Below are 27,991 nucleotides of genomic sequence, written 5' to 3' on the forward strand. Positions count from 1 at the left end.
TTCTGAATGGAAAATACCTCTCTCCTATTTTGGGGAAGGGCATGATTTAGTGACAGATTGTCCCAACGCCCTTCTCCATCTGCACAGCAAGGTGGCTCTGGAAGACAAGGAGAGATACTTATGACAAAAATAGTTTGTGAACCCGACAGCCAGTGGCTGTGGCTCGCCATCTTGAGTGGTCAGATCAACCATTCTTAGCTAGAAATGCTGAAATGTCATCAGGAGTTGTTGGCCATTTGGGTGCTTTTGTTATAAGATGGAACCCCAAGGTCTGATGCCACCTTTTCCTATCTCTATACATTAAGGACCCTTTATATTATCCATAGTGCTTTGCCCTGCAAAAAGCATAATCACTTTGCCCCTTTGAAAATTTTGCTAGCTGTTCAGAAGGAATAAAGTTGCTTTCTTTACTTATTGCTGTTAGCAAATCACCATGCAACAGAACAGGAAAGACTAACATGATGCCTTGTAATACTGAAAGAGAACATGATGGGGTGAAAAATATGTACCTACTCAAATGTTTTTATTTACAACTGTTTGCCACTGCTGTTCAATCAAAGTGGGGAAAAGAGAACTAAGACACCAAAACAAAAAAATTAATTTGTAAAGGAGGATTATGAAGAATATAAAATATGAAATTAAAAACAATTAGTTTCATAGGTTAAGTACAATATGAGCTAGATATGAGCTTCAAATTTATGCTGAAGAAAAGAGAGGTTGTTTTTTATTTCAGTTTGTACTGAAACAAAAGGAAATGGTGACTATTGAGATTTTCTCTTAGCCATATGTTCTTTTAGAAGTTCCATCCCAATTGTATTACACCTATAACAAGGTGGAAGAGATACAGTTGTAGATGTAAGTATCTCTCTGTCACTGTGGTATGGCAAAGGTGGCAATCAAGTCAAGCTCTTGCTGATAATTCTTGCCTAAAATAATAACCATTGACATATGACGCCATTTCAGTCTTTCGAGATCCTGAAAACCAACAACCAAGGTGCTACCAACTCTTACAGCGAAGTCTGTTGGGCGTGGAGTGTCTCGGGTCTGTGGGTTCCTGGGAGCCCCTTTTCCAAGCCCCAGTTTTCAGACCCACCGAGGCCGCGGGCACCTCGCCCCATCCCCTCTGCGGGCGCTCTTCCCTCGCGCAGCCCCCGCGGCCCGGCCGCCGCCGCAGCGCGGCCCCTCCGCCGCTGTCCGGGCGGCGCCGGCGCGGCAGGCGCCTCCCCCCGCGGTCACGGCGGGGCTGTCGCCGCCGCTGCCACGTCAGGGGAGTGTCCCGGGCCGGGCCGGGCCGGGCCGGGGCCGGCCTTCCTCCTCCGCCCCCTGCCCCCGCCGCCGGAGCCGCGGAGAGAGCGAGCGGTGCGCGCTGCCATGGAGGCCCGGTACAACCTCAAGAGCCCGGGTAGGCGGCGGCCGCGCCTTTACGGGCCGGGGCTGCCGCCGCGGCTGCCGCCGGGGCCGGGGCCGCGGCGGGGAGGAGGGCCGGGGCCGCGGCGGTGGCGGTGGGCTCCTGCGCCGGGGCGGAGGCCGGCCGGGTTCGGTTCTCCTTCGCGGTGCGATGGCGTTGAAACCTCCCTCCGAGCTGTAATTCGGTTCGAAGCACCCTGACCGCCGGGTCTGGACGTGTCTGTGTGCCCACGCGCGTTGGTGGTTCGTGGACACGTACCCCTGAACGCTTAGTCAGGTGGCCGTGCCCCGTTCCCCCGGGCATCGCCTGCTCTCCGAATGGGTGCGTGTGAGGGCACGGCTCGCCAAGGGTAACTTGGCCCCTGTGGCGTCAGTTTGTTTTGCAGAAGTGTTGCTGTACAGGCTCCGTGTACTTGCGTGTCTGTGTTTGTTCACATGTTTGGTTTGACATGTTACAATTCATGCCTATAAGTCCTGGGCTTTCTTTTGAATCCTTGAAGTGAGAGAGACGCCTCGAGAGATGTGGAGAAAACAGCGCTGGAAGGGAAGGTTTTGGTTCCTCGGAAGCAGCGAGCAGGCCGTGTCTCCCCGCGTGGCTGTGCCGGAGCAGCGGTCTCTGACCGGCTGTGCCAGGGCTTCACCCGGGGAGCGGCCTGCACAGCCGGAGGCCCGGCTGACCCTGCCGAGGCAAAGCCTCTCCCGCAGCTCCTGAGGCCTGGGAGGCTTTGTGTGAGGGCTGCTGTCCCGCCCCTGCTTTCGCCTGGCCGGGTGTTGAGAAATAGGCATTATCCGCTTCATGATATTGTGATGAATAGTAGCTTTATTTTTTAATCATACCGTCCTGTTACCAGCATGTGAGGTGGGGAGAAACTGAATCTTATGATGACTTGTACCTTATAAATGTCAGTGACATGCTTTGTTTACAAACATACCTCATGCGGATGATGGGTCTATTGTTAAATTGTGTCCCTTAGCCTCACACCCAGGTTGCATAACTGGAAGATAAGAAGGATCACTAAGCAAATTATTAACTTGTTGTCATTTAAAATGTCAGAAAGGAATACTCTTTTTTGGGGAGATATGCAGGATGTGTGGCATATGTGAATTTAGAAGGCCACACAAACATGCTCACTGGTTGCGGTTTGCCACGTCATGGGAAATAGTGGTGGTGTGCTGTATGACAAGCACCTGGGACCTGGGTGGAGAGGAGAAGTATTTGTGACTTAATTTAGAAATGTTCTTCCCCTTTGTTATTACTTGTCCCCCCTGTATTCAAGAGAAAATTACCTTTACTGGAATTGATTTTCAGCACCTGTTGGTGCAGAAAATCAGCTGGAACCAGCTGTTCCATAGCAAAATAAACTTTGTGGGGTAAAGATAAATAATTCATACAATGGCTTAATATTATTTCTCCAAATTAAGCATGTTTGGTTCCATGTTAATTTATTAAACTATTTCTTTCTATATAGCTAGTGAAAGTTTGTAAATTATATAAATAACTTAAAAAATTTCTATAATAATTTAAAACATTGATTTCAATAGTCAATATGCGTGAAGTTGTTCACTGAACAGATGGGCAAAAAGGTGTTGAATAAATATAAACAAATATTTTAAATAAATATTGTTTCTTTACAGTTGCACATTAAAATGAGTTGACAGTAATTATGTATAGCCACTGCTTGTAGTCTGGCACTTTAGTTGCTAACCTGGTAGATGAGCATATGCAATTATTTAATATTTCTGTGTGTTTTACAAATTCCTATCTTGTTCCAGTTACCTGTGCACTTTAGTGGTGGTATCTTACTCTTGCCATTCGACTGAAGGTTAACAATGGAACTGTAGAATATTCTAATATTAAGGTTTCAATTAATGTAAAGGCACTAAAATACATAAAAAGAAGTCCACTGTATTTTCTATTTCAAGGGGTTGTGTCATGTGTGGACTGAAGGGATTACTTTGGTAACTGAGCCCTCTAGGGCTTTAGAACAAGTAGCTGTCCTTGTGCCTGTTGTTGCTTTGCCTTTAATAGAGGAAGAACCAAGATGCTAACCTTTAGGTCAGCTTTAGGGATTTGGAACATGCTATCTTGAGACAGAATAGAAAAAGTAATGGCTTTGTACCTGTACAAGATGCTTCTACTGCTGAAATCTGCTTTTGGACTTGAGCAAACTGCAAACGGTGATTTTGTCTGCTCAGTATATTTTAAAAGGGCAAATTCTACTAACCCTTTTAGTATAAGTTGCCTTAATGTAATGGTGTAGATGAAAATACATTTTAAGTAGGAAAATGTTGTTAAAAGAAACATGTGCCTTTATAGCAGAATTTGGCTTAAAATAAAGATCTATAGAGTTGTGAAGGAGCTGAAGTTCATCTGTGGTTGACACCTGGATCCCTCTTCTGTGAATGTGCTACACCAGACTGGTGAGTGGGGATCATTTAGGTTCTCCATTGCTGTACTTTGTGTGCTCTCAAGCAGGCCACAGAAGAGCAGTATTGCTACACATCTTTGTCCTGCTGCAAATTGCTCCTAGGCAATGTGTTTATCTTCTTCATTATCCCTGTTTTTACAACCAGTGAGCTCATCCCAGCATATCTGAAAGATGGGAACTCTCCACAACACAAAGCAAGCCGTTCCCCTGCACACCACATCTCTGTTGATGAGAGGCAGTGCAGCTCTGGCCCGTCTCAGTTTGCCATAAGTACAGGCCATGGGCAGTGCAGGTCTGGGATGGCAAAGCAGCTCCTGTCACTTGCCCACTGTAAGAGCAAGGAGCCATGGGAGCATTCACCTGGTGCTGTCTTCTCACACTGCCTATGAACTTGAGTTTCTTTTTTATTTCTTCCCAAAAAGACAGTTAATTTTGGAAGGGATGAAATTTCACACTTCGCACTTCAGGTTTCTTTGTATTGCTTCAATAAGGGAAAGCCTTGTAAGCTGTTGCTTCATATTTTTGTGTGTATTTTTGGCAGTTGTAAAAGGGCAAGCTATTTTCTGTCATAGGATTTCAAAATGGATTAGTCAATGTATATCGGCCTGCTACCACATGGCTGATAAACCTCTCCCATCAATATTAAAGCTCAGCTGACTAAAGTACAGACTTCATCCTCTTCATGCCTCAGGAACATCCCTAATTTTCTGAAGTTTATAAGACAGCTACTTGGAATAATCTCTTTACTTTTTTTCCCCCAAGAGCTGTGACCCTTAGCCTGCTGTAAGATCAGACACGGAATCTTGTAGTCACTGCTCTTGTAGTGACAATGTCTCACTTTTGTGTGGGCTGTAACCAGGTGTCTGAGTGGGTATTAGCAGAGACACTTGAAGAATTATGAACAACTATTTACAGTGCCTCACACAGAGCCCACAAAAAACCATGCTTTTTAGTTTTTTGGGAGGCAGAGTTTGTTTTGCTTTCAGCAGACCACTTCATCAGGATTTTGATTAGTGAGTGCCCTGGAGCCCTATGGAGAGCACATGGAAAGAGTCATGGCATGCTGTCCTGCATTTGTTGCCCAGGGGCACTGCTTTGGGATCTTGAAGGCATAGAGAACATAACAATGCTGAGATTGTGATCCTCTTAGCTGTCATCTTCAATATGATTGCTGTTTTTCCTAAAAACTGTACTTCTTTCTCCACTGCATATTTTGCACAAGTAAGTGATCTGTGCCAACAAGCATATGTCAGTTCTTTATTAACTAAACAGAGCTAATAGGAAATAGCCATTAGCTGTTGTGCTGCTTAGTAGCTTCTGTTATGAAATAAGGTTAGATTGTTTAAAATTAAAACGTTGAACACATGTTAAAAATTTATTCATTGTTTGATCTTAACGTGTTCAACAAGTACCTTGGATTTTGTAACTTTTACCTCGGTGTGCGTTGATCACTGAACAGTTGTTTTCAATTGCAACTGTGATAAGAGTACTGTACTTCCTGTTGCCCTGAGGGAAATGAGGACTAAAGATTGGTTGTTTCTTAGGGTGAGAAGAAAGCAAGACAGGACTAATTAAATGTTTTGTGTTTTTATAATAGTTGTTAATACTTTATGTGAGTATAGGAGGCTTGTTGATCATGTGAAAAGATGTTCATGAGGCTGTGAAGATGTAAAGCAGCTATTCAGGAGGCTTATGGGTCTTGAGAAGGGATGTATCTGAGACCCTGAGGATGGAAAACAGCTGGCCTGTTTCTTGGCAAATGGTGTTTACATTTGTTTTGTAGCAGAAGTCAAAGGAACTGCCAGAGGAATGTCCTGGTCTTGGCTGGGATGGAGTTAATTTTTTTCCTAGTAGCTGGTTCAGTGCTGTGTTTTGGATTTATCTTATTTTTAGTTCACAAATGATCACACATCATTCACAGGTTCTAAACTGTCCAAGAGAATCACATCCACAAGGTGACACACAGCTCTTAGTGACACTGTGCAGGTTGCTGTGAACCTCTTAGAGTTGCTGTATATTTAGATTTAATAAACCATTCTCTACAGAGTACAGCAAAAAATACCATTGAAAAAAATACCATTTTCCATATCAAAGAGCTACTGTGACTCTTTGTTTTAAATATGTTTTCTTACATGTGTCAGTGACCACATCACTTAAAATGTGATTTATTTTTTATTAAAATGTCAAAGCTCATCAAGTGCTGTCATTTTACAAGAAATCCTAGGTACTTTACATATAAATGTAATCCTGATGGGTTTTTAATGATGTGCACTGGAGCTACTGAGAGTGTTATTCACTCTTATTTTTCCCCTTACAATAAATTTAAACATTACTTTAAGTAAATGAGATTTTCTTTTAAATGCCAATGCAGTTTGGTTCCCAGATGCTTTGGGCTGCTGTGGGGACTGGTGATTCAGCAGGTAGGTGATGCTCTGCGCTGTGACCTCTGACGTCACTTGTGGTTACACTGGCTGTAGGTCAGGCACTCTTGGCTCGGTGGTCAGGTAAAGAGTGGAAGGGGGAAGAAAACAAAGCCAGCTGGATTTAAGAAGACCCTCCCAAAATGTCATCCATGACACATCTGTGTAATTTAAGGGACATGATGCTTGTCTCAAACTGTCTTACGTGATTTCATTTTTTATAATTTTTTTCTGTTATTTTTGTATAATACTTTTCCTGATTTAGGTAGTAGTCTCATTAATAGATAAACACATAACAAGGATTACTTGTGTTTTACTAATCATTTAAGTGGATTGAGTAGTTATAAAAGTTTATCTGAGATGAAGGGTTTTATGGGAGTTTCACTTTCACTGGTAAACCTGTATTCAGTAAATAAATTGCATCTTTACTTGTGTTGTTTTTGTTAGCAGAGCCATAGGGAAAGTTACTACTTCTGAGTAGACCTCTAAATCTTGTTTAAAGTGAAAAAAAAAAAAAAAAAAATAGTAGCAGCCATAAATAAAAAGGTAGGAAACATTAGCCAAAGCAGTAAAAGCTGTCAGGTTGTTTTATTCTTCTTTTCCCAGCTTAGATAAGTCATCTTGAAAGATTGAGAGATCTCTAGCTTTATGCCAGCTATTCTGGATTCTATTATTTATCTGTACATTATGTACTTTCTTTTTCAAACAGTGGAACTGAAATTTCAAACTGAAGTTTGAGAATTCATTTCAGAATGAAAAGGTTGCTGTACATTTGAAGAAGATACTATCATGCACAACCATTTTTTTTTTAAAGACATAATGATTTACTAAGAAAACACCACTGTCATCCCTTTAAGCAGTTTCACTGATGTTTACGAAGACTGATCACTTGTGTTTTCTGTGTCCAGAAGGTTTCCACAGGCACTAGTTACAGACAAGTACATAGTAGGAGTACTTGAATGACCTGCAGATCAAAAGAAGCAATTGTGTGTACTGAAGTTTCAGGGTAGCTTGAAGTAAAGGATGATGAAAGTGGAATTTGACGGCATGGTTTTTGGTAGAAATAAATCTATTAATCACATATGCATTTATTGTACAGATTTCCCTCATTAATTGTTATTCCACCATCACTCAATCCTAAAGCAAGTTGGTGGCTTTAAACTTGATTCTTAGATTTTTAATAGCTGTATTTTGCTTTTCAGAAAATTTTATTCAGTGTAACGCAAGAGGCAGATTGTCAGGCAGAGCTTCTGACCTGTAGTGTTCTGTCTTTCCTCCACAGAGCAGTAGAGAGCTCCCACACCTCCTGCTCTTGATGGGAACTCTCCTGTAATCTCTAGTCCAGAAATTTAATTTCCCCAGAATTTAATTTTGATGAACATTGATAATGTGTTACTGAGTGTATCTGTGCAAATGTGGTTATTTTGCATGCTGATGGTTATGTCACATTAAAAAATAACTTGATTATTTTGTCTATAAAACCTGTGTTAGACAAATTCAGTGTCTTGACTTTTTTTTTTTTTTTTGGCTGTATTAGCCATACTCTTTGACTTTATTGGCAGTCTGTGATTCTTTATTTCAAATGGTTTTTTCAGAATTTTAGAACTTTAAATTATTTTTCAGAATTGCCATTGACGAATGTTTTCTCAGTGACTCACGATGACTTAAGTGGATTGAAATACCATGACTTATTGCAGGCAGACTTTGTGAATTATGCTTGTTTCTTCCACTGCAGTTTTTGGTAGCCAAAGGAAGAACTGTTTCATGAATACTGCAGCAGGGCTTGAAGAAGAAACAAATTTTGTGCTTTCTTCACTGGATCACACGTTCCCAGAACGAACCTTTACAGCTCCAGGCTTTTCCTTGCAGCCTCTCAGCTGGTATTTCTCAGGGATGTGAGAAGAGAAACACAAAATAGTTTGGGTTGGCAGGGATCTTTAAAGGTCATCTAGTTCAGCCTCCCTGCCTCAAGCAGGGACACCTTCTGCTAGATCACAGCTCAAAGCTCTGTCCAGCTTGACCTTCAAGGCTTCCAGGGATGAGGCCTCCACAACTTCTCTGGGCAACTTGTTCCAGTGTCTCATTGCCCTCATGGTAGAGAATTCCTTCCAGATGTCCAATCTAAACTTACTCCCTTTGAGTTTAAAACCATTCCCTCTTGTCTTGCCACTACAGGCTGTGGTAAGAAGTTACTTCTTTCTTATAAGCATCTTCTAGGTATTGAAAGGTCACAGTAAAGTCTCCCCAGAGCCTTTTCTTAAGGCTGAACAACCCCAGCTCCCAGCCTTTCTGCATAAACATGTGCTGCTTAGCATAATGGAATAATAGTAAGGCTTGGGTTGGAAGGCACCTTAAAGTTCACCTACTTCCAATCCCTGTGCTGTGGGCAGAGATGCCTTTCTCTAGATCAAGTTGCTCAGAGCTCCGTCCAACCTGGCCTGGAACACTTCCAGGATGGGGCATCCACGATTTCACTGGATAACTTGTTACAGCACCTTACCATCCTCACAAGAAATAAATTTTTCCTAATATAAAATCTAAATCTATTTTCTTTCAGTTTGAAGCCATTCCCCATCTTGTTGCTACATGCTCTTATAAAAATCCTTCTCCCATCTTTCTTGCAGGCTTTCTTCAGGTATTGGAAGGGTGAAGTTAGGTCACCTGATAGATTTTTAAGATGTCCTGGGTTGCTTAATACTGAAAACTTCTTATAAGCAAATTATCTCTATGATATTCAAGGGCTAAATGAGATTTTGCTGTTTCATGCCCCAAGAATGGAGTAGTGTTATGCTGTAATAGCTTTCCCTCGGTGAATGTGGGTGACTCCACATGATGCTTTTATGGGGGGAATATATTTATTTTCTGTCCCGGTCTCTCAGCTGGGAAATCTCAGTAACAGTTGTCTGCATTGTCCATGACTCCTCTGTCTTTATTAGGTTTCGTTACACACAGTCTCAGTTTTCTCATGGTCACCATTTTGCTTTGTGGGGTGTTCACTCCTGAATTAGCTCATCCTGGTGCATGCCACTCTTCTTCTAAAGGCAAGTGTCCAGCCTTGTTAGCTGTGAAGCAATGCTGAGTCCAAAGCCTTTTCTGGTCTAGACTGGTTTTCTTATATTCCTCTCTAATGAAATGGTAAACCTTAATGAAGATGAAAAAGACAAACTGTTACTCAGCAGAGCCTGAATGCTTCTAGCTGTGATGTGACCTGGTGAGATCTGTCAGGTGTTTGACACCTCCCTGTAGCAGCAGCATAAATGAGGTAACTGGCAGCAGCAAGATTTCCACATAACTGGTTTTCTGTTTGGGTTGTAAGAAGTGAAATTCTCAAACTTTGAGCCATTGTTTATAGCTGTCTGAAAGAGTGAAGGAGGAAAAGGACTTTTCACAGTAGATTGGAGGGGAAATTCCTCTGTGGGGAGGCCAGAGTTTTTTATTAATGTATGGTGCACATGAGGGCACCTGAAGTATAAGTGATGTAACAGAGCTTGCAAAAGAGGGCACAAGAAAATACAGATGATGCTGGTATTTCTGAAGTGGAAGGTTGGAGAAGGTTACTAATGAGTATGAGGTCATGATAGGAGAATACTTGGGTGTTCACACTCAGTGGCAGGTTCCAACTGCAGAGGCCCTGGGTAAATTTTTCAGGCTGGGCATATGCAAATATTTCAAATCTATTATAAAACTTCTGTCTCCTCTTACTGGTGATGTGTTGATTTCTCTCAAGTATTACTGTGACCTCCTTTTGCTCAACTAAAGGAGTAGTCATGTAATTGTCATGGGAGGTGTCAGGATAAAGCTTTTCAGCAGTTGTTAAAGATGCACACGATGTCCTGTATCATAAAATATTGAGGTTGTTAGCCTTATAAATCTTGTAGTCTGAAACCCTGTTAATGATATGTATGTTTTTCCTCCTGTCTGGTGCAATTACTAACATAAAACTACTTTAGTCTCAATGTTCATTGTTGAGAAACTGTGACCATGCGCATATTTTTCATAACTTTATGCTTGTATAACCCATTTAAGGTTTATTCATCATAAGTAATTATATAGTATCTTGAATTATGAACTCCAGTGAAGAAGCTGGAATCTGCTAGAGAAGATTAGTTAGCTGAAAAGAGTTCTTCAAGAAATGTTTTATGTATTTTTCTATGCAATGCATATTAAGTTATTTTCTTCGTTTTCATGTCTTATGCTTTCTTTTTTTTCAGCTGTCAAACGTCTGATGAAAGAGGCTGCAGAACTGAAGGATCCTACAGAGCATTATCATGCACAGCCTTTGGAGGTTTGTTTCTCTATATGTTTGCAAGAACTTGTAATTAGGCAGTTTTATTAATATATACACTTAATATATACTTTTCTAAAATGACAGCAAAACAATTTTTTTTTCCCTATGATGGAAATCAGCAGAATTCAACTTCAATGGTCTTGTTGTTCAGGGTATTGTTGAAAATACTTAATAACAGTTTTGTTTTAACAGAAAGTACTTAATAGCATTGCACCTGAGTAGTTTTATAGCATGGGTATGTTTTTTCCCCCATCACCTTCCCAAGACTGTGGAAATATTTAATATTTAAATCAAGCTTTTTGTACCCAAACCTGACATCTGGCACACTTGTTGAGTTGTTCACTGAAGCACTTAACCTAAAGTGATCTCTGAGGATTGCCATTTTGCATTTAAGATAACCTGTGAAAGACACAAATGTATACAATTCTGGGTGCATTGTAAGAGAGGGGGATTTCACTTAAGGAGTAGCTTCTTGTCTAAACACCCAGTTAAGTTTTTGGGCTGAGAGGACAATGAAGTTCTGGTGGTTAGAAGCTTAAACAGAAATCCGTACTGACTTCACTTGGTTAATTCAAAAAAAGCAGTGTTCTGTGGTATTCAGTTGGGAGGTTTGATTTTTAGCTGTTTGCAGAAATAAGTAACATATTTGACATGTTCACATAATAATGCATGTTCCAGGGTGCTATAAAATATTCCTTATTGTCTACTTGTTTTTATCTGTAGCTTGCTTCTCCTTCCTGTGGTAAAACAAGAGGTTGAATTCTTGCTGTTATTTGTAACCTACATGAAGATCTTATTTCTGGATTAGAGCAGTGTCTCAGTGGGAAGAGAACAGTGGCAGATGAAAGGAAATCTTGACAGTTGTCTCCTATACTTGAAAAACTGCAACTAGGTGGGCCGCCCCAGGGCTGTAATACCAGTGTTCAGCATTAGCTGAGGGATCTCATTCACTGACAGCAAGCCTCATTTGGGCTCCTGTCCTAACAGTAGGAGTTGTTCTGCTTGTAAATATTGAGGAAGTTGTTGGCAGTGCAAGTTCTGATACCCAAAGAAATAATGTTTAAAGAGAAGTTATTTATATGTCCGATGATGATAAAACTGTAAATTTCAAAGTGTACCTATAAAAGTTGTGCAATAAGGTACAGTACTTGTTTCAAAACTGTTAGTGGAGTAGGGAAAAAAGAAGTTCTCTGGGATGTGAGTCAAATCCCTGTGTTGACCTGGGCACGGAAGGAGCTTTGGGAAGGCTGTCATTAGTGTTCTTTCTTGGTATAGGTCTTTCCCTGGTTCTCCAGAAATTATTGTTCACTGAGGCAAAGATCTAAAGATTTTGGATCTTACTCTTAATTGACTCAGTTTTCCATCTGTTGGGTAGTACAACTTCTGTCATAATTTATACAGCTAGCATAAAGAATTTGGATAATAAATTTGAGACTTTCGGCGAATTATTGCACACGAAATTTCCCAGAAACCTACAATGCTTTATCCTTATTGCTGCATTCTCTTAACTCTCCATTTGACTTTGTCTTCTTAAAACTTCTGCCTGTATACTGTTTCTTCAGCCTGTCTTTGTTCAAGAAAATGGCATTGAGTTGTCTAGTCTCTGATGAACACTTTTTTTTTTTTTTCCCTTCTTCCATTGATGGGGGCATTTTTAGGATAATCTTTTTGAATGGCACTTCACTGTTAGAGGCCCTCCAGATTCAGATTTTGATGGAGGGATTTATCATGGGCGAATAGTGCTACCACCTGAATATCCCATGAAACCACCCAGCATTATTTTGCTGACGGTAAGTAAGTATGCTCATTAGTTTTTCCTTTTTATATTATCAATTTTATCATAGGTACAGAGAGAGAGGGAGATTCTAGGCATTTAACATGATGTTATTTTTGTAAGAAAGGTGTCACAGTATAGCATAATTGACAGTCCAAAGTCTTCCAAGATTATTTTGGTAATCTCTTAATTGCATGAAGCTTTATGCCAAATAAATGCTCTTTCCTCCAGAAGCAATCACATTGCTGATGTGGTTGTCTGGCTTTTCTGTTTCTCCTTGGGCCCTCTTGGTTTCTGTTGAATACATTGCTCAGATGTTGGGAGGCAGACCAAGGAGGCAAAGGCCTTCCTTTGTGCATAGTTTTGTAGAAGGTTTTCTTCATGCATTAACAGACTCAGATGACAGAGTTCTGTTTTCAGCAAGCTGAATGCCAATTTTGTGGTGTCAGCAGTAGTACAATTGTCACGTATGTTTGTGTATGGAATTCTTATGATTGTGATTTTTATGACTTTTACAAAAACTGAAGAGTTAACTTCTAGCATGCTTTATTGTATACTCCTCCTTCCTTTGAAGGCAAATGGCAGGTTTGAAGTGGGGAAGAAAATTTGTTTAAGCATCTCAGGGCACCATCCTGAAACATGGCAGCCTTCGTGGAGTAGTAAGTAACAATTCCTTGAAAAATCTTACCCCCATCTAACAACTTGTTCTTTAAACTCAAGAGAATCTCATGAAAAATGTTTAAAGTGGAAAAGGAGACAGATTTTGAGAGTGTATTGGGGAGAATTTGTCAAGTGTAGGGTCATAAAAAGAATGAAATTGAATGATTTGGAAATGATACTAAGTAAAATCCAGGACTGAGAAACTGAGGGGTGATGGTAAGCTCTTCTTTACTTGGATACATAAGCATTAAGAATTCTCAGACTGCTTAGAATATTCTTTGTGTGTTTTGTTTAAAACTTTCCTTATAAGAGAAATCCTGTTACTTTACCCTGTTTTTGCATGAACACTAAACCAGCTTGAATAATAATAGAAGGGGTTTTCAGTTCTAATTATTTGGTTCTGAGCACTCAAGAGGAAAGATAATGTGGTCTGAGTTCAGAACAACTAAATCATCGCTATCTTTATTTTTAAAAATACTGTTATTAGAGAAATCGAGAGCTGGCACAGTTCATCCACGGCAATATGCTTATGTTCAAGTAATTTTAGTTTTGCTGAGTACAGTATATCAGTTATTTCTATATTAGTTTCACTTTTAAAATATATTGGTAAGATCTTAGGAGTTTTTTAGCAGACCACTCTTCAACTTTTGTTGTCTCTAATGTTTTTTTAAGAGTAGAAAATCTTGTGTTTCTAAATAGTTGTATATATGCTGTCTCTTTTCTGTGGTACTTATTTTGATGTGATACTTATTTGCCAAATCTATTAGCAAAGTGTCTTGAATTCTTAAATATCATTACTTCTGTAAAACAAAGTCCAAGTACAGATGTTGTCAAAAGAGATGCTTCATATGACAATTCTGTTACAAGCAGTTACTAATATTTTACGTGAGCTCCTTCCCCTATTATGATGACATAAAAGGAACAAATTCTGCAATACTTTGTAAGGAAGAAAAACTCTGAGCATGTGTACACTAAATTGCAGAATTCGTGTGTAATAGAAAACAGATGCAAAATAAATAATTCCCTGTGAACCTTTTATCTTTTTCCTCTCCCCCTGCTCCCCTTCTCCCCCCAACCACCTTTTTATATGTTAGCTCTGCTTTACCTTTTTTCATAGTTTTTAAAGTCTGGAACACTCTTCTTAATGCAATGTTTTTGTGACAGTTGATTTTTCTCTTCTCCGTTGGCTGGTGGCCTTTTCTTTGTTTACAATGTAATGTTAAAACAAAATTAAGAAAGGGGTGCAGTGTACCAAAAAGAAACCAAAACCACTGCTGCTTGTAGGAAGTTCAGACTTGGCAGAATGAAGTTTTGCACTCAGAAATGCAACTTTCCTGAGTGTGGAATGAGATTACATAAGTCTTGTTTCTGCCAACTTGTTTCTATCTCTGTTTTCCCATTTTAGTAAGAACAGCTTTACTAGCTATCATTGGATTTATGCCAACCAAAGGTGAAGGAGCAATAGGATCTCTAGATTACACACCAGAAGAAAGAAGAGCTCTTGCAAAGAAGTAAGTGCTAAGTTTGTTATTGTAGGGACATTTATATTAATTCACTTTGAGGGTAATGCATTGAGTAGAAAATAAGCTACATCAGTCTATTCTCTTGCATTTATTCCAAATAAAACAAGTTTGATGTCTTGTATGTGTAGTCACTTTTTTCTCTGACTATTGTGCAAACTTGGAAATTGCAGTCAAGCAAAATGTTTTGAGAGCACTCCATTACTTCCAGCTTTGTGTGGTCATATTAGAGGTTTGTCTGAAATTCAAACTTGGAGATGTAATTAACATTATGATACAGTACTAATTGCAGCATGGAGAGAAAGTGGGTATGATGGAATTGATAGTAAGTGGGGGAGAAGACCACCAAAATAATGATGTATAATTGTATTTAAGTAATAGTGAAATTATTTCAAAATTCTGAAGCAACTTCTTCTAATGATATTTAAGAAGTTAACTTGAGATTAGGTTTGTGACTATGATAAAATTATTAGCTTAGTGGACAAAGGGAGGGCACTGGATGTTGTTTATAGGGATTTCAGCAAGGCTTTTGGTGTCCTTTCCCTTATCCTCAGTCATGAAGTATAGCCTAGGTAGCTGGGGACAGTAAGGGAGATTAAGAACTGCCTGAGCTGCCTGGCTCAAAGGATTGTGATAAGCAACACAAAATCCAGCTGCAGGCTGGTCACTATTGGTGTATTCCTGGTATCAGTGCTGGGGCCAGTGCTATTCAGTGTCATTAATGACTTGGATAATGAGCAACAGGGTGCACCCTCAGCAAGTTTGCTGGTGACACAAAGCTGGGAGGAGTGGCTGATACACCGGAAAGTTGTACTGCCATCCAGAGGAGCCTCAGTGGGCTAGAGGAATAATATCAGCTGACTAGAAGGGAGCTTGGAAGGGAAGATTATGGTGGTCACTATGCTGATCCTGAGGCAGCAGGGTGCCGTGGCAGTAAAGAAGGCTGAAGTGTCCTGGGTTGCATGAGGAGGACCATTGCCAGCATGTCAAGGGAAGTGATCCTACTTCAGTACTCAGCACTGGTGAGACATCAGCAGTGCTGGGTTCAGGTGGAACTGTGACTAGGTCAGAGTACAAGAGAGATAAGGACATCCTGGAGTAAATTCAGTGCAGTGCCACGAAGGTGATTGAGGAGCTGGAACATGTTTCATCCATGGAGATAGTAAAAGAGCTGGGAGTGTTCAGCCTGGAGAAGAGAAGGTTCAGGGAATCATATCCATGTGTACAATTATATGAAAGGAGTTGTAAAAAAGGTAGAGCCAAGCTCTTTTCAGTAGCATTCAGTAACAGCAGTGAGTCAGTGGGGTAGGTTAGTCATGATACTGTCCTGTCAAGTCTCTGATTCCTCACTGGCCTGGAGAGCCACTTGCAGTGTGCCCTATAGAGAGGTGATGTGGGAAGGTTGTTCTCCAAGAAGCTGAAATTCCTGGATTGGAGGTGCAAGCTCCAATTACATTTTTACTATTATTACATTTGTAATAATAGTTAGATCATTATAATTTATAATTTTTATTTGCTGCAGATATAAGTATTTTAATTGTAAGAAATTATTAATAAAGTATAAATAATAGTCATATTTAAGTCAGTTGTTAATACTTTCCTAAATGACTTGAGAGAATTTGTGTTAGTAATACAGATAATTCTCAACATATTTTTTCAAGATAGTGTGATTTGAGGCAGAGGGAAGTACTTCTAAGCTACTGGCCTTGCCACCACTTGTCTTTCTGTGGATTGTTCTGCAAATAGTTTATTAAACAAGCACACAGGAACACTAAGAACATGCTATTCTGAGCTATGTCTTTTGTGGGCAGGTCACAAGACTTCTGTTGTGAAATGTGTGGCACATCTATGAAGACAGCCCTCTTACCACTGACATCTGGAAGCGTGTCAAGCCAGGCAGACAAGGAGGCTAAAGAGCTTGCCAGACAAATTAGCTTCAAGGTAAAGTCACCGTTTAAACTTTTATCTCTCTTGTATAGAAGTAGAAAAGAAAATACTGAGAAAAAACTTGTAAATCACAGAAACATTCGTCATATGAGAAAACCATCATCAATTGCTATGTGGAAGCCTGTTTCTTCAGTTTAGTCTGAAAGAGAAAATAAGAATGGATCTCTTGCAATTTGCCACTTAATAAGTTGTACATCTCAAGCATTGATTTATTAGTTTTAGTGGTGACCACTGTGGTAGGAACTGCCTATGTTACTTTTACTTCCACATTTTCCAACACTAATAACTTGATTAAATTCTCCAGAATTAGTTATATCATAAAAGTGTGATGAAAGTTTGAGCAAAGCTAACCTAAATTTTTTACCTTTGTGATTTTTTTTTCCTTTTGGATTATGGAAGGAATAAAACATATTACTACTGAAAAATGGTTGCAAATTCTTTTGAAGTACTCTGCTACTATCTGAAGATACTGAAAGTTGAACTCTGGTATGGAAGTTGCTGTGACCGAAAAATGTGTTCTCTAGCTTGTGTTTCAGTGAAAGCAAGGTTTGTTTAGACAAATACATTCCTTAGAGAATTGCATGTCTTGCATGCACAGTGTTGTTTTTCACTGGGTTTTGCACTAAACTCTTAAATCAGCCACTAAGGAAGACTACTGTGCATGAGAGCAGGGAACTACAGTTACATTATGACAACGTGACATTAGTGCAGAACACATCCTCACTGAGGTCAGGGCTTCCAGTATATTCCTTTTTATCACCTATGTTCTTCTAATAGTGACCTGATGTCTACTTTTTAAATTTTTTGTGTGTGCCAGGAAAGTAAGGATTATCTTCTGAGTATTCCTGCCATTTTTGCAGGACATGCATATTCCTGTGCCATAACACTTACAATAAAAATATCTCCAAATATTTTACAAAGATGAGAAAAACAGGGACAGAGTTTTAAAGCTCAGCTACTTGGATAAACAATGGATTGCCTTCTCCTGGATTTTTTAGAATATATAAGAGTTTAAAGTTGTAAGATTAATTTTTTTATTTGAGAACTGCTAATCTTCAAAGAAATTCTAGAAACATCCAAGTTTGGTTTTGTTTAGCTTTTTCTTTTGTGAGAAAGAACTTGCCTTTCATACCTTTTTTAGTTTTAAAATTAAAGGCTTAGAGATATCAGTCTTTAAAGAATACAGGTGTTTGCCATGTATCTATATGCTTGACACTACCTCCTAAGAACACTTGTCAGGAAAAAAAAGGAAAAAAAAGCCTTAGGTTTCTGCAGCCTTTTACCATCCATTGTGTGGGGTTCTTTTTAATTTAATAAGGCAAATCAGTTCTGTCCTCTGGTAGCATCTTTCTTCCCTTCTCAAATCAAAATTTAGGGGTTCAGGTTTTTTAAGCTTCCTGCTTCTCTGCTTTGCTTGACTTTATCTGTTTGTTGTTAGGTGGAGGTGTTCAACTGATGTGTTTTTAATAAACTAATAGTATGAATTACTAGCAGAAAATAAAGAAGTTTAAAATTATTTGGATACATTTCATGTGAATTTATTGGGTAAGATTTAACATCAGATTGCTGATTGAGTGTATAATTTGACAGAGGCTCTCTACTAGCAAACATACTAGCGACCTCTGCATTAGCTTCCTCCTTAAATAAGAGATTTCTTAACTATGTGTAGATGATCCCAGGGTTATTGTGTTTCTTTGCAGCTTTAAACAAGATGCTAAGTTTTAAAAAAGTGGTAGTGGGATAGGAATATGTAATTCAGGAGGGGGGAAAAACCCCAACTCCTCTTCTCATTACAGTTTTCCTTCTTCTGTGAGCAGCCACCTTTGTTCCTGTCTGTTTTAATAGGAAATTATATTTTGTATCAGTTTTATACTGACTTCCAAATAATTTTCTAGGTGTTACATAACAGAAATTCCATTTTGCTTAAAGAAGGAGAAAGGAAAAAAGAAATTACTGATAGCATATGTATCACTGTAAAACAGTGTGGTTTACCTTCATGTTGCTATCACAAGGGATATTTTGCAATAAAATTAATTCTCTGTTCACCCTTATTGTTATGTTTAAGTATGTTGTCATCTTTTGAATGTTAGTCTGACTTCAGTCTAGATACTAGACTTAGTGCTTTCATAAGCTGAAGTAAATCAAGTGCACATTCGGTACTGCTTTATAGAGATTAACAGCAAAGATGAAATAAGCTCGTCTTGAAAGAAGCAAGAGTATGAAAATCAGTACTCACAGGTTTTGGGAACTTGTGATTGGATATAGGAAAGAAAGATTCACCCTGAGCATTGTCAAATGCTGGAGCAGACTACCCAGACTCTGCACCGCCCCAGCTTTGGAGATGCTCAAAACGTGTCTGGACATGACTCTAGAGAAAGTTGGACCAGGGACATCTAGAGTTCCATTCTAGTCTAAATATTTTGTAATTCTGTGTTGCTTTGTTGATGATCCATACTTGAATCATAATTTTTCCTGTCTAATATTGCAGTTCATAATAGTCAAGTGTAAAGAGAAAGCAGTGTTCTTAGCAGAGTCTAAGTTTTTTAATGTTAAATCCATCTCCAGATTCTTTTAGTGCCATATTTTTTTGATTCTCTTGAGGCAATACATATGAAGAAACAGAGAACTTAATTTCCTCACAAAAATAGTATCATGAAAGACTATTGTACTGTGATCTTACCAGTTTATTATCACTATAACTGGTTGTTTTCTAATGCACTGTTTGTATTTCTTGCTGCTACTACTACCACCACTATCTATGTCTGCATTTGAAGACAGTCATTAGATTTGAAGTTGTCATTTTTGTAATAAGTTGGGACCTAGACACATGACTTGGGAGGTGACGTGCTTACTGATAAAAACTGATCTGGTCAAGAGCTCATTTTTTTTGACGTGTAAATTTTAGAAGTATTTCAGTTCAGCACTATGATGGTATGTCCTTTTCCATTCCCAAGAGATTACTGTTGCCATATATACTGGTGTTCATGTTCTTCTACATGTCCGTATTGATCTCTTGTCTCAGATTTCCTAAGCATGAAACCTAAATTCTGGGGGAACTTATGTGTAGTAGACATTTTGTAAATGTGTATGAAAGCAGTATTGCAAGACTTGAATTTTTTCTTTTGCTCTGTGCTGAAATTTAAATACTGGACACTGGTATGCATGTACTACCCAGTGTAGTGTCATGCATATATGCCTACTCTGTCTGTGAGGCAACTTTGGTACTGAAACCAGTATAGCCAGTTTACACTGGCACTCACTAGAGACTCTTTAGTCCTGTGGAGGAACAGGCTGTGCTACTTCACTTGTATCAGCAGTAGGCCAGCATTGTCTTAAGGACATGCAAAACAAAAGTATTAAAAATTGCATAATTCTGGCATAATGTCCTGAATCTTCTAAAGAATTTTAATTTTTGTTTTCTACATCTGTGCGTTTTTTGAATGTTATATTTGTTACGTGCAAACAAAATTGGTTTTTAAACTGTTGTTTGCACATTTGCAGTCTTACTTTTAAAGAATGAGAATTTCTTAAACTTGTTTCTGTGTCATTGAAATGCAACTGGCACACCTGATTATTACATTTTGGTAAGCCTTGTATTCTCTACAATGGAATACACATTCCAAAATAAGTCAAATCGTTTTGGAGCAATTTTGATCTTGTCTGTGAAGTGTACATTTGTGCTTCTTGTAGGCAGAGGTCAATTCATCCAGGAGATCTGATGCTGAGCCCTCAAATACATCTGGACTGAACCACTCTACTGCTTCACGTGAACCCCAGCAGGATGGTGCAGCTAGAGCATTCCCAGATCCAACAAGTGCAACGGTATGTCCATCTTTGAGCTTTATTTGGCATAGTTTGAACATGAAGTTGGTCCTCTTAAGCTGATTTGAGTCCTGATTAAAGGATGTAGTTCACTTACTTATGCTGGAACTCCTGCATACTTTTATATAAAATCTGTTAACAAATAGTATGCTGAATCATTTTTAGTAATAGCAACCTCTGTTTTCACTTTCTTTTCTTAAAACAAGAAATCATGTTCTTTTAGCAATTCTTCCCAGTGTTTACATTGTGTTCATTAAAACTTTATGATGTCTGAAGCACTACAATTTACCATCTGCGTAATGTAGCACCAGTTTTTTCTACAGAATTCTTAGAGGCAAAAAATATTTCAGTGATAACCTGTAGCTTTTAAATATCAATCAATACTATTTTCTTGGGTTTTATAACCTCTTAAGTAAGTCTAAAATATTCATACTGTTTCAAATATGACACTTATATTTTAATACTGCTAGGTGTAAGGCTTACATAAAGGTTTCAGAAGTGACTGAGGTCTGATGGTGGGCCAAGGCAGCTGCTGTTACGACTGTTGCAAATGCAGTCTAAATTCACTGATAAATTGCAGGCAAATCCCAGCTAAGCTGACTTTTTTAGAGAGGATGGGGCTGCAGATTGGTTAAGAAACCTACAACATGTCCAGTAACATCTGTTGTGTGTTTGCAACATGTTTTCAAGCTATGTAGAAATATAAACATGCTAATAGCAATCTTTCTTGCCCCCCACAGTAAGGATTCTTCCAGATTGTTCAGGATTTAATAAACTATTTTATTATATTCTTCTTATTATAAATCCTGGCTAATATAGTAGAAAGATCTCACACAAGGCATTGTTGACATTGAGGAGAGAGATTTTTTTAAATTAATCACATTTTTAAGAAAACTAGTTTTATCAATTACGCTGATTTAACAATTAATGATTAATTTTCAGAAGATCAGTCTTACAGGAAATGAGACCTTTAAACATATAAACATATAAATGTATGTAAAAATATTCATATAGGTGATTAACTGTAAATGATAAGTGGGTTCATGTTTTAGGGAATTGAGCTAATATTCAGGATTGTTAGTTTTAGTTTGAACCAGCACCTGTGTTTCTGAGCTGTCACATTTTGAGTGTTAGGAATTATCTGGAGCCATTCAGTAGTGGAAAATAGCCACACAGTGGAAGAAAGAAATGTGTAACAGGAAAGACTGTTTTAAGGAATTTGAGCTTGCTATTTTTGTGTTCTTATTTATGTGAAAGGTAGTAGAAATCTTTTCAAAGTAAGGCACTCTGGACCTTGATCTGCTTAGAGGTGTGAAAGAGTACCCATGCAAACCTCAGATCTTTTCTACTCAGCTGGGTTTCTTGTATGTGTAAAATCCATTTATTGACTTCTTGTTGTGTAAAGACCTAATTCTGCCTTATTAAGTTGTGTTAGATGAGGGCAACACCAAAACATGTTATTCTCTCTTTGTGGATAAAATGTTTGCCACTTAGTCTACAAATGTGTCCTTAATTAAAAGCTGTTCTAGAAAATTTGCCAGGTTTACTCTCTTTGAGGGCCAATGCTGAGTTCTTCTATTAACTTGTGTTAACTTCTGATAATGTGTTTCACTCTGAAACCATGAAACCTTTTGTCTTTCTAGACAATATAGAGGTGAATACTAGAAGTAATCATGCAAAAAAAACTGGAATGTTACATTTCTTCTGTTCCTAGAATAGTTGTAATCAGTCTTCATTAAAGACACAATGGTATATAGGTGCTAAGGAAGGGGTCACCTCTAGGGGAAAGTGAAGGAATCTGTAGACTATGTTTTACTATGGGACTGCTTCATGCTTGAGTTTGTTCTTTCCAGCAACAATTCTCTGTTCCATGATTTTTTTACCTTTAAGTTGCTTGAAAGACCAAAAATTTTTTAAATGTGTTAATGGCAATATATTTGTCAGCACAGTAATGTCCTTTCTGAGATAGTGCTAACTTAATTCTTGTGTAAACAACACTCTGAAATGGGTCTCTGCCATGGCATCACTTCGTGTCCATTTCTTTGTTCCATGTAAGGCCTTATTCCTGAAGAGAGAATTTGTCATTCCATCAGAAAAAGAGATATTTTTAATTAGCTCTCCTTTCTGTCATCTTTCACCTAGGGAAAGGATTATGGCCTCACTGACTAAAGAAAGATCAAGTCTTACAGTATTTCCATTAAGCATATGTTTTTCAGATTTCAAAACTCAATTTGAAACTGTTGCTTATGTTTTAGCTGTCATTGTGTTACTTAGTACTTCAGTCTTACAGATTCTTGCCCTTTGAAAATACTTACTGTTTAATTGCTGCATGGATGTGTTTGTGTGTGCACTTCCTACATTATAGAGATTTGCCAGGTGCAAGGCAATGAGTACAGCAGCATGAGATCAAGGAAAGGAGCAATGCTGCTCTGGAAAATGCTGCCACAGCAACTCGTCTTAAAGGATACAGAGCTGCAGAGAACAGTCTTTAACATTAATTAAACTAAAACAATAGTCTACCTAAGGCATCATGCAGCATAGTATTTCTGAGGAGTCTGAACCCAGTGCAGAGAACACCTCTGACTAGTTTACTTCTGACGGTACTTTATTTTATTTGTAGTAGTTGTTGATGTCTACTCAGGGCAAACTAATGGTACATTATTCTTATTTGAGTGTTTGAAGTGCAAGCAAGGTACTGCTGCTGAAAGTTGGCTTGGTAAAGGTAATTACCCTTAGTATTAAGGTGATATCCTTCCACATCTGACAAAACAATGTTTTTGAAGGAATATATTATAGATGGGTGGGACTTGGGTTCAGTGGTCACCTAAATTTTGGTACCAAAACTCTGATCATTAGTGGAGGCTGGAGTGCAGTGCAGTTTTACCCAGCAGCAGAGGCTGGTAGGCTGCATTTCTGTCCTCCCCTGATTGCACAGACTAAATCTGTGTGGATTATGGGTGTCTGAACTTCCACTAAATCTGTAGTAATACATTTGGTGTATTGATATGGATAGATGTCCCACCTTGGGGTTTATAGCTAATGAATAAAGTAGATGCCTGGTGAGCTTTATTAAGTAACAAGGTAAAAACTAGTTAAGTTGTTTTCTGATAACCTGGGAATGCATTAAGCCTCAGTACACCTGATATTAAACAGTATCTTATGGTAGTCACCTGCACTGATAATAGTGGCTGGATGAAGCATTTTGAGGGGTGATAAAATAAACAGTGTAACTGAAGCCAGTTACTTTGAGCTGATGGAGTTTTCTATCAGAAAATGAGGCTGTGTTCTGATGCATGAGATTTATAAGAGTCCTTACCTTTAATCGTAAGTTCTGAAATATTGGTAAAAGTGTTTCCCTTTATCTCTGTTAAGTGCTGTCTTAGATCTGTAATACTACAGCAACCATTTTAAATGTCTTGACAATTGAGAGTACTTGGCCCAACTTTCATTCATTAAAAAATAGACATTTTTCATATCAGCCATTAAGCCATGCTGTGTCAAACTTCAACAGTTCTTCAGCTGGAAGTTGTACAGACAAGTATTTCTCCTATCCTGTTTTCTGCATCTCCCCAGATCATTAGTATAAGTGAAAGAGGCTTCAGTAACCCAGAGGATTTATATGGTTCGGAGTTCCTGAGTTTGCTGTATTTTTAAAACATCCCTTCCAAGATAATTATTTAATCCTTCTAGTATTCTGACAAAAATTTTAAAAATAATGGCCTGGAGATATAAAGGATACATTTAATGCATTTTTCAGTAGACTGAACATGATAAAAGTTTCCTTACTTTTTTTTAGACAATACAAGTTTTTGTTAGTTCTAATATTAGTATATTTTACTGAAATATCTTTTCATCAAATAATTTTTCTTATGTCCTTGGAGCAAAGTTTTCTATCAGTCCTAACAGTTTCAGAAGCTTCAGAAATAATATGGCAAGTAAGAATATAAATAGTATGTAATAATGTGATACGTGTGTATTAAATATCTGTAAAGATCAGATGCTAAAGGTGGCTATAATGTAACTATTATTGAATATTTCTATTTTTACTCTGTTAAGCTTTCATCCATATTTCCTGTATGGTTTGGCAGAAACCATTATTTGGCAGAAACAATGGAAATTGTGTCATGTAAGGTGTTGTGTTAGTCTAAAAATCTTGTAATGTTTGCTTACAAGGATTTTAAAGACTTGTCATTAAGTTGAAGATAAGATGTTTGTGATTTTTTTAAATATGCAGCCCATCTGCCATTTTTGAGATTCTTAACACTTAAGTCTTCAAACAAAAAGAAAAAAAATCTATCTATCTATCTATCTATCTATCTATCTATCTATCTGTCTCTATTGTTTAAGATACTGTAGCACCTGGACCCAAATTTATATTGGGTCATGATCACTCCTTTCTTAGCTTTCTTCTGCATGTCTGGTAATAGTTGGCCATTGATTATGTTTGGAGTCCCAAGGTGGTGCATTAGATGAGCTTTGGGTGAAGCCTTTGGTCTGCTGCTGGCCCAATCCAGGTATAATTTCCTCAGAAAAATAATTTAAAGCCTTGAAATTGTCAGTGAGATTTCTCTTGAATCACAGATCTGTTCATGTCAGTGTATGACAGATTATTCTATTCAGAATAGGGCCCTTCTGTTTTATTTTTATGTTTAGCAGTATTAAGAAAATGTGTGTGACAGCCAGTGCTAGTTACTTTTGTCAGTAAGACGATGGATAAGGAATATTTCTAGACTTTTTTTATATCTTTAAAAACTGTTTGAAGAAGAAAAACATTGCTTACTGAATTGATAGTTCTTGTGTCCTAAATTCACTTGTCTCCCTCTCACCTTCTGGATTATGGGAATGTAGATGAGTCTAGGAACTTCATTTTTCAAAGACTAGGCTTCCTCAAGTCAAGTCATTATTTTCCTTGGCATGAGGAGCTTTCAAGTGAGAAGCAGAATTACTTTCTTCTGCAGTGTACTGGAAATCACGACAGGCTGCTTGTGGTGTTCTTGGCTGTCTCTGCTGATAAAATGTATCTTTTAAAAACATTTTTCTTTGAAGCTACCCAAGTTGCTTTGCTTATTTAGGCAAGACGCCTGTGTAAACAGCCAAGTTGTCAAATACGGGGAGTAATTGCATCAGTACTTCCTTGTCAATGATGAACAGTGGGAAATACTAATGATGGGGAGGTAGGAATGGAAGGCCTCTTTCCTGGGTGGAACAAATCACCAACTAGGTGGAAATTTTGAATTTTTTGTCCACACACAGAAGAGTCACAAGACCAAGTACTATTCACTGTCTTGTGGATTGTCAAACCTGATACACAGTTGAGGGCATTCCCCATTTAGTCATGTGGAAAGGTCATCTTTTATGGAATAGTGGATGGCTGAAGCAGTGCTTAAGGTTATGGATGTTGTGTCCATTAAAAGGCTTTGGAAAAAAATTTAAAATGTCAAGAATTCTAGTTTTACCTGCTGTAATGATAATCTTTTAGAAGGAAAGGAGGAAAAAGCTAACTCTGGAAAATAGTTACAAATTCGTTTAAGTAGAAATATCAGAAAACTTTAGTTTCTGATGACTGAAAATGAGACTTAAAAATTTTAAAAACCTGCAGTTTTTCTCAGAGCTTCTTTTTTCTAAAACACTTTTAAACTTAAACTTGTCAAAATGCTTATTTCTCATTACTGGTCTGTATTATTATTTTTAATATTAAACATTGGAAGTTTAAGCTTTTCAGTATTGCAAGCAGGATAAGTCTGGTGGGAGATTAGATGTCATATTTTCTAGTTCATAAGATTGAAACTTGTTTTTTTCAGCATAAAATTCTCATGAACAGAATATTATTTGCCAGAGCATGTTTTTTAGTACTTGCAATGTCAGACTGAGTTTGACCAGTAGAGGACAGTAGGTAAGTGCTTGCACATGTGCTGTGCTCAGGAACTCCTGCTGCGATCAGGTATTTGTGGTTAGGATTTTTGTTTTGGTTTTTCAGTGGTGGTGGTGGTGATGAGAACAGAATTCTGGACCCAGCTCTCCACAGGAAGCATTGCAGCATTGCTTAAATTACAGTTCTTGGACTTCTCTCCATCCTTCTTTGGTTTCCCCATCTTGTTTCCCCTTCAGTATAGGTGAAATTGCAAATCCTCAGAGATATAACTATCCAGAAAATTGTTAAAAGATTTCTTGAGCAGCAAAGAGTTAAAACAAATCCCAGACAAAGATATTTGAAATCTCTAACACAAATATGGTTTGACAGACTTCCTTCAACATTCTCTTGTCTACAGAACTGCTGATTTTCAGCTTGAAATACACTTCTACTCAGGATAGTGTATGGACAAAAACAACCGGCTATAACGATCGTGTAATTATTAGTGACATGCATTAACAGTTATCTGAAGAGCACATTTTAGTCCTTATGATTTTATCTCTTGCTAATCTTATGTGCTGTATTGTCTGACAACTCTGAACCTTTTTCTTTTAGCCTGAAAGTCAGAGTAGCAGTACAGTGGCTGGCCAGGAGCACACTCCAGCTGTGTCGAGCACCAGCACCTCGCTGAGCCCTCGGCAGCGCCGTGCACAGCAGCAGAGCCAGAGACGGGCCCCAGCTTCCACCGACTTCAACCGGGCACAGCAGCCCAGAGTCAACACCAACCACACGGGCTCAACCGTGCTCATTGTCCTGCTGACCTTTGCGCTGGCAGCTCTCATATTTCGTAGAATATGTTTGGCTAACGAGTATGTGTTTGAGTTATAAGGCTGTTTGTTCTAACAACAGTGACTTGAATGCTTCGCTGAAACTTCTGTATTGGCTATGACATGAGAACTGTTTACAAAGGTTACTTTTTGTATTTGCGCTTAAATCCTTATGAATGTTAATGCACCTACACATACATTACTTGTAGGAAAAGCAAAGTTGGACATGTAAGCTATGAGTTTTAATTGAGTGCCCACTAGATACTTGGGGAAACAGTGCAGTGGAATAGTAACATTAAGACATATGGGATGGGACTAAATTTAAATAATTTATGAACTAGTAAAAGACGATTTTTAAAAAATGGTTGATTCAATTTTTTATGGGGCATAAATACTTATATTTAGTTAGTATAAGATTTGGCTTTGAAGAGGGGATTATAAAATGAATCACTGCTATGTGTTTTGTATCTGGTGAACTCCTAATTTAGAGGGAATACAGTTTTGTAACCACTGTTATTTGCCATGACACATTTCCAGAGGTGAAACACAAATTGGTTGTGATGCTGCTTTGTGTATGTGGAAGGGGGAAGGGACTGTGGGAGGAAAGTAGGTGCCAGAAAACAACTTGCATTATTTTGATTTTTATTTTTCAGTATAAAGATTGGGTAGTCTTTTGAAAGATTTGAATGTCCTCTTCTAGTACTTTCAACTGTATATCTTGTTTCTAAAATTTAAAGATTATGCAAAACATGTCTATTCTTGCAATAGTTATAAATATGTAATATAATTATTTACCCAGAGCTGTTGTCTTTTAATTATACCATAAATATACATAATGTGTTGAACTGAATGTTTCGTATGTGGTTTTATTTACTAAAGAAAATTTAAACCTTATTATACTTAAATTCTCATATATATGAACATACTTAACAGAAGTATTTATTACAGTCCTGCTAGTAATAAAGTTTCAAGCCATTCTTTGGATATGTTTCAAGTATCACATGGCAGTTTGTTTCTTGTTTGTCTGAGGGTTTCTTTTGGTTAGT

At 38.3% G+C, this 27,991-nt stretch overlaps 1 protein-coding gene across 1 annotated transcript; it reads left to right on the forward strand.

Moving 5' to 3' along the window:
- Positions 1–1,265: 1,265 nt before the first annotated feature.
- On the forward strand, positions 1,266–27,942 carry UBE2J1 (ubiquitin conjugating enzyme E2 J1). Its single transcript, XM_021545593.2, has 8 exons — positions 1,266–1,402; positions 10,468–10,541; positions 12,203–12,334; positions 12,893–12,977; positions 14,384–14,489; positions 16,310–16,439; positions 20,136–20,267; positions 26,734–27,942. The coding sequence occupies exons 1-8, from the start codon at positions 1,372–1,374 to the stop codon at positions 27,004–27,006; spliced, it is 963 nt and encodes a 320-aa protein (XP_021401268.1). The 5' UTR covers positions 1,266–1,371; the 3' UTR covers positions 27,007–27,942.
- Positions 27,943–27,991: the final 49 nt, after the last annotated feature.

The sequence above is a fragment of the Lonchura striata genome, chromosome 3 (assembly GCF_046129695.1).
Source record: "Lonchura striata isolate bLonStr1 chromosome 3, bLonStr1.mat, whole genome shotgun sequence".
NCBI classification, from domain to species: Eukaryota; Metazoa; Chordata; class Aves; order Passeriformes; family Estrildidae; genus Lonchura; species Lonchura striata.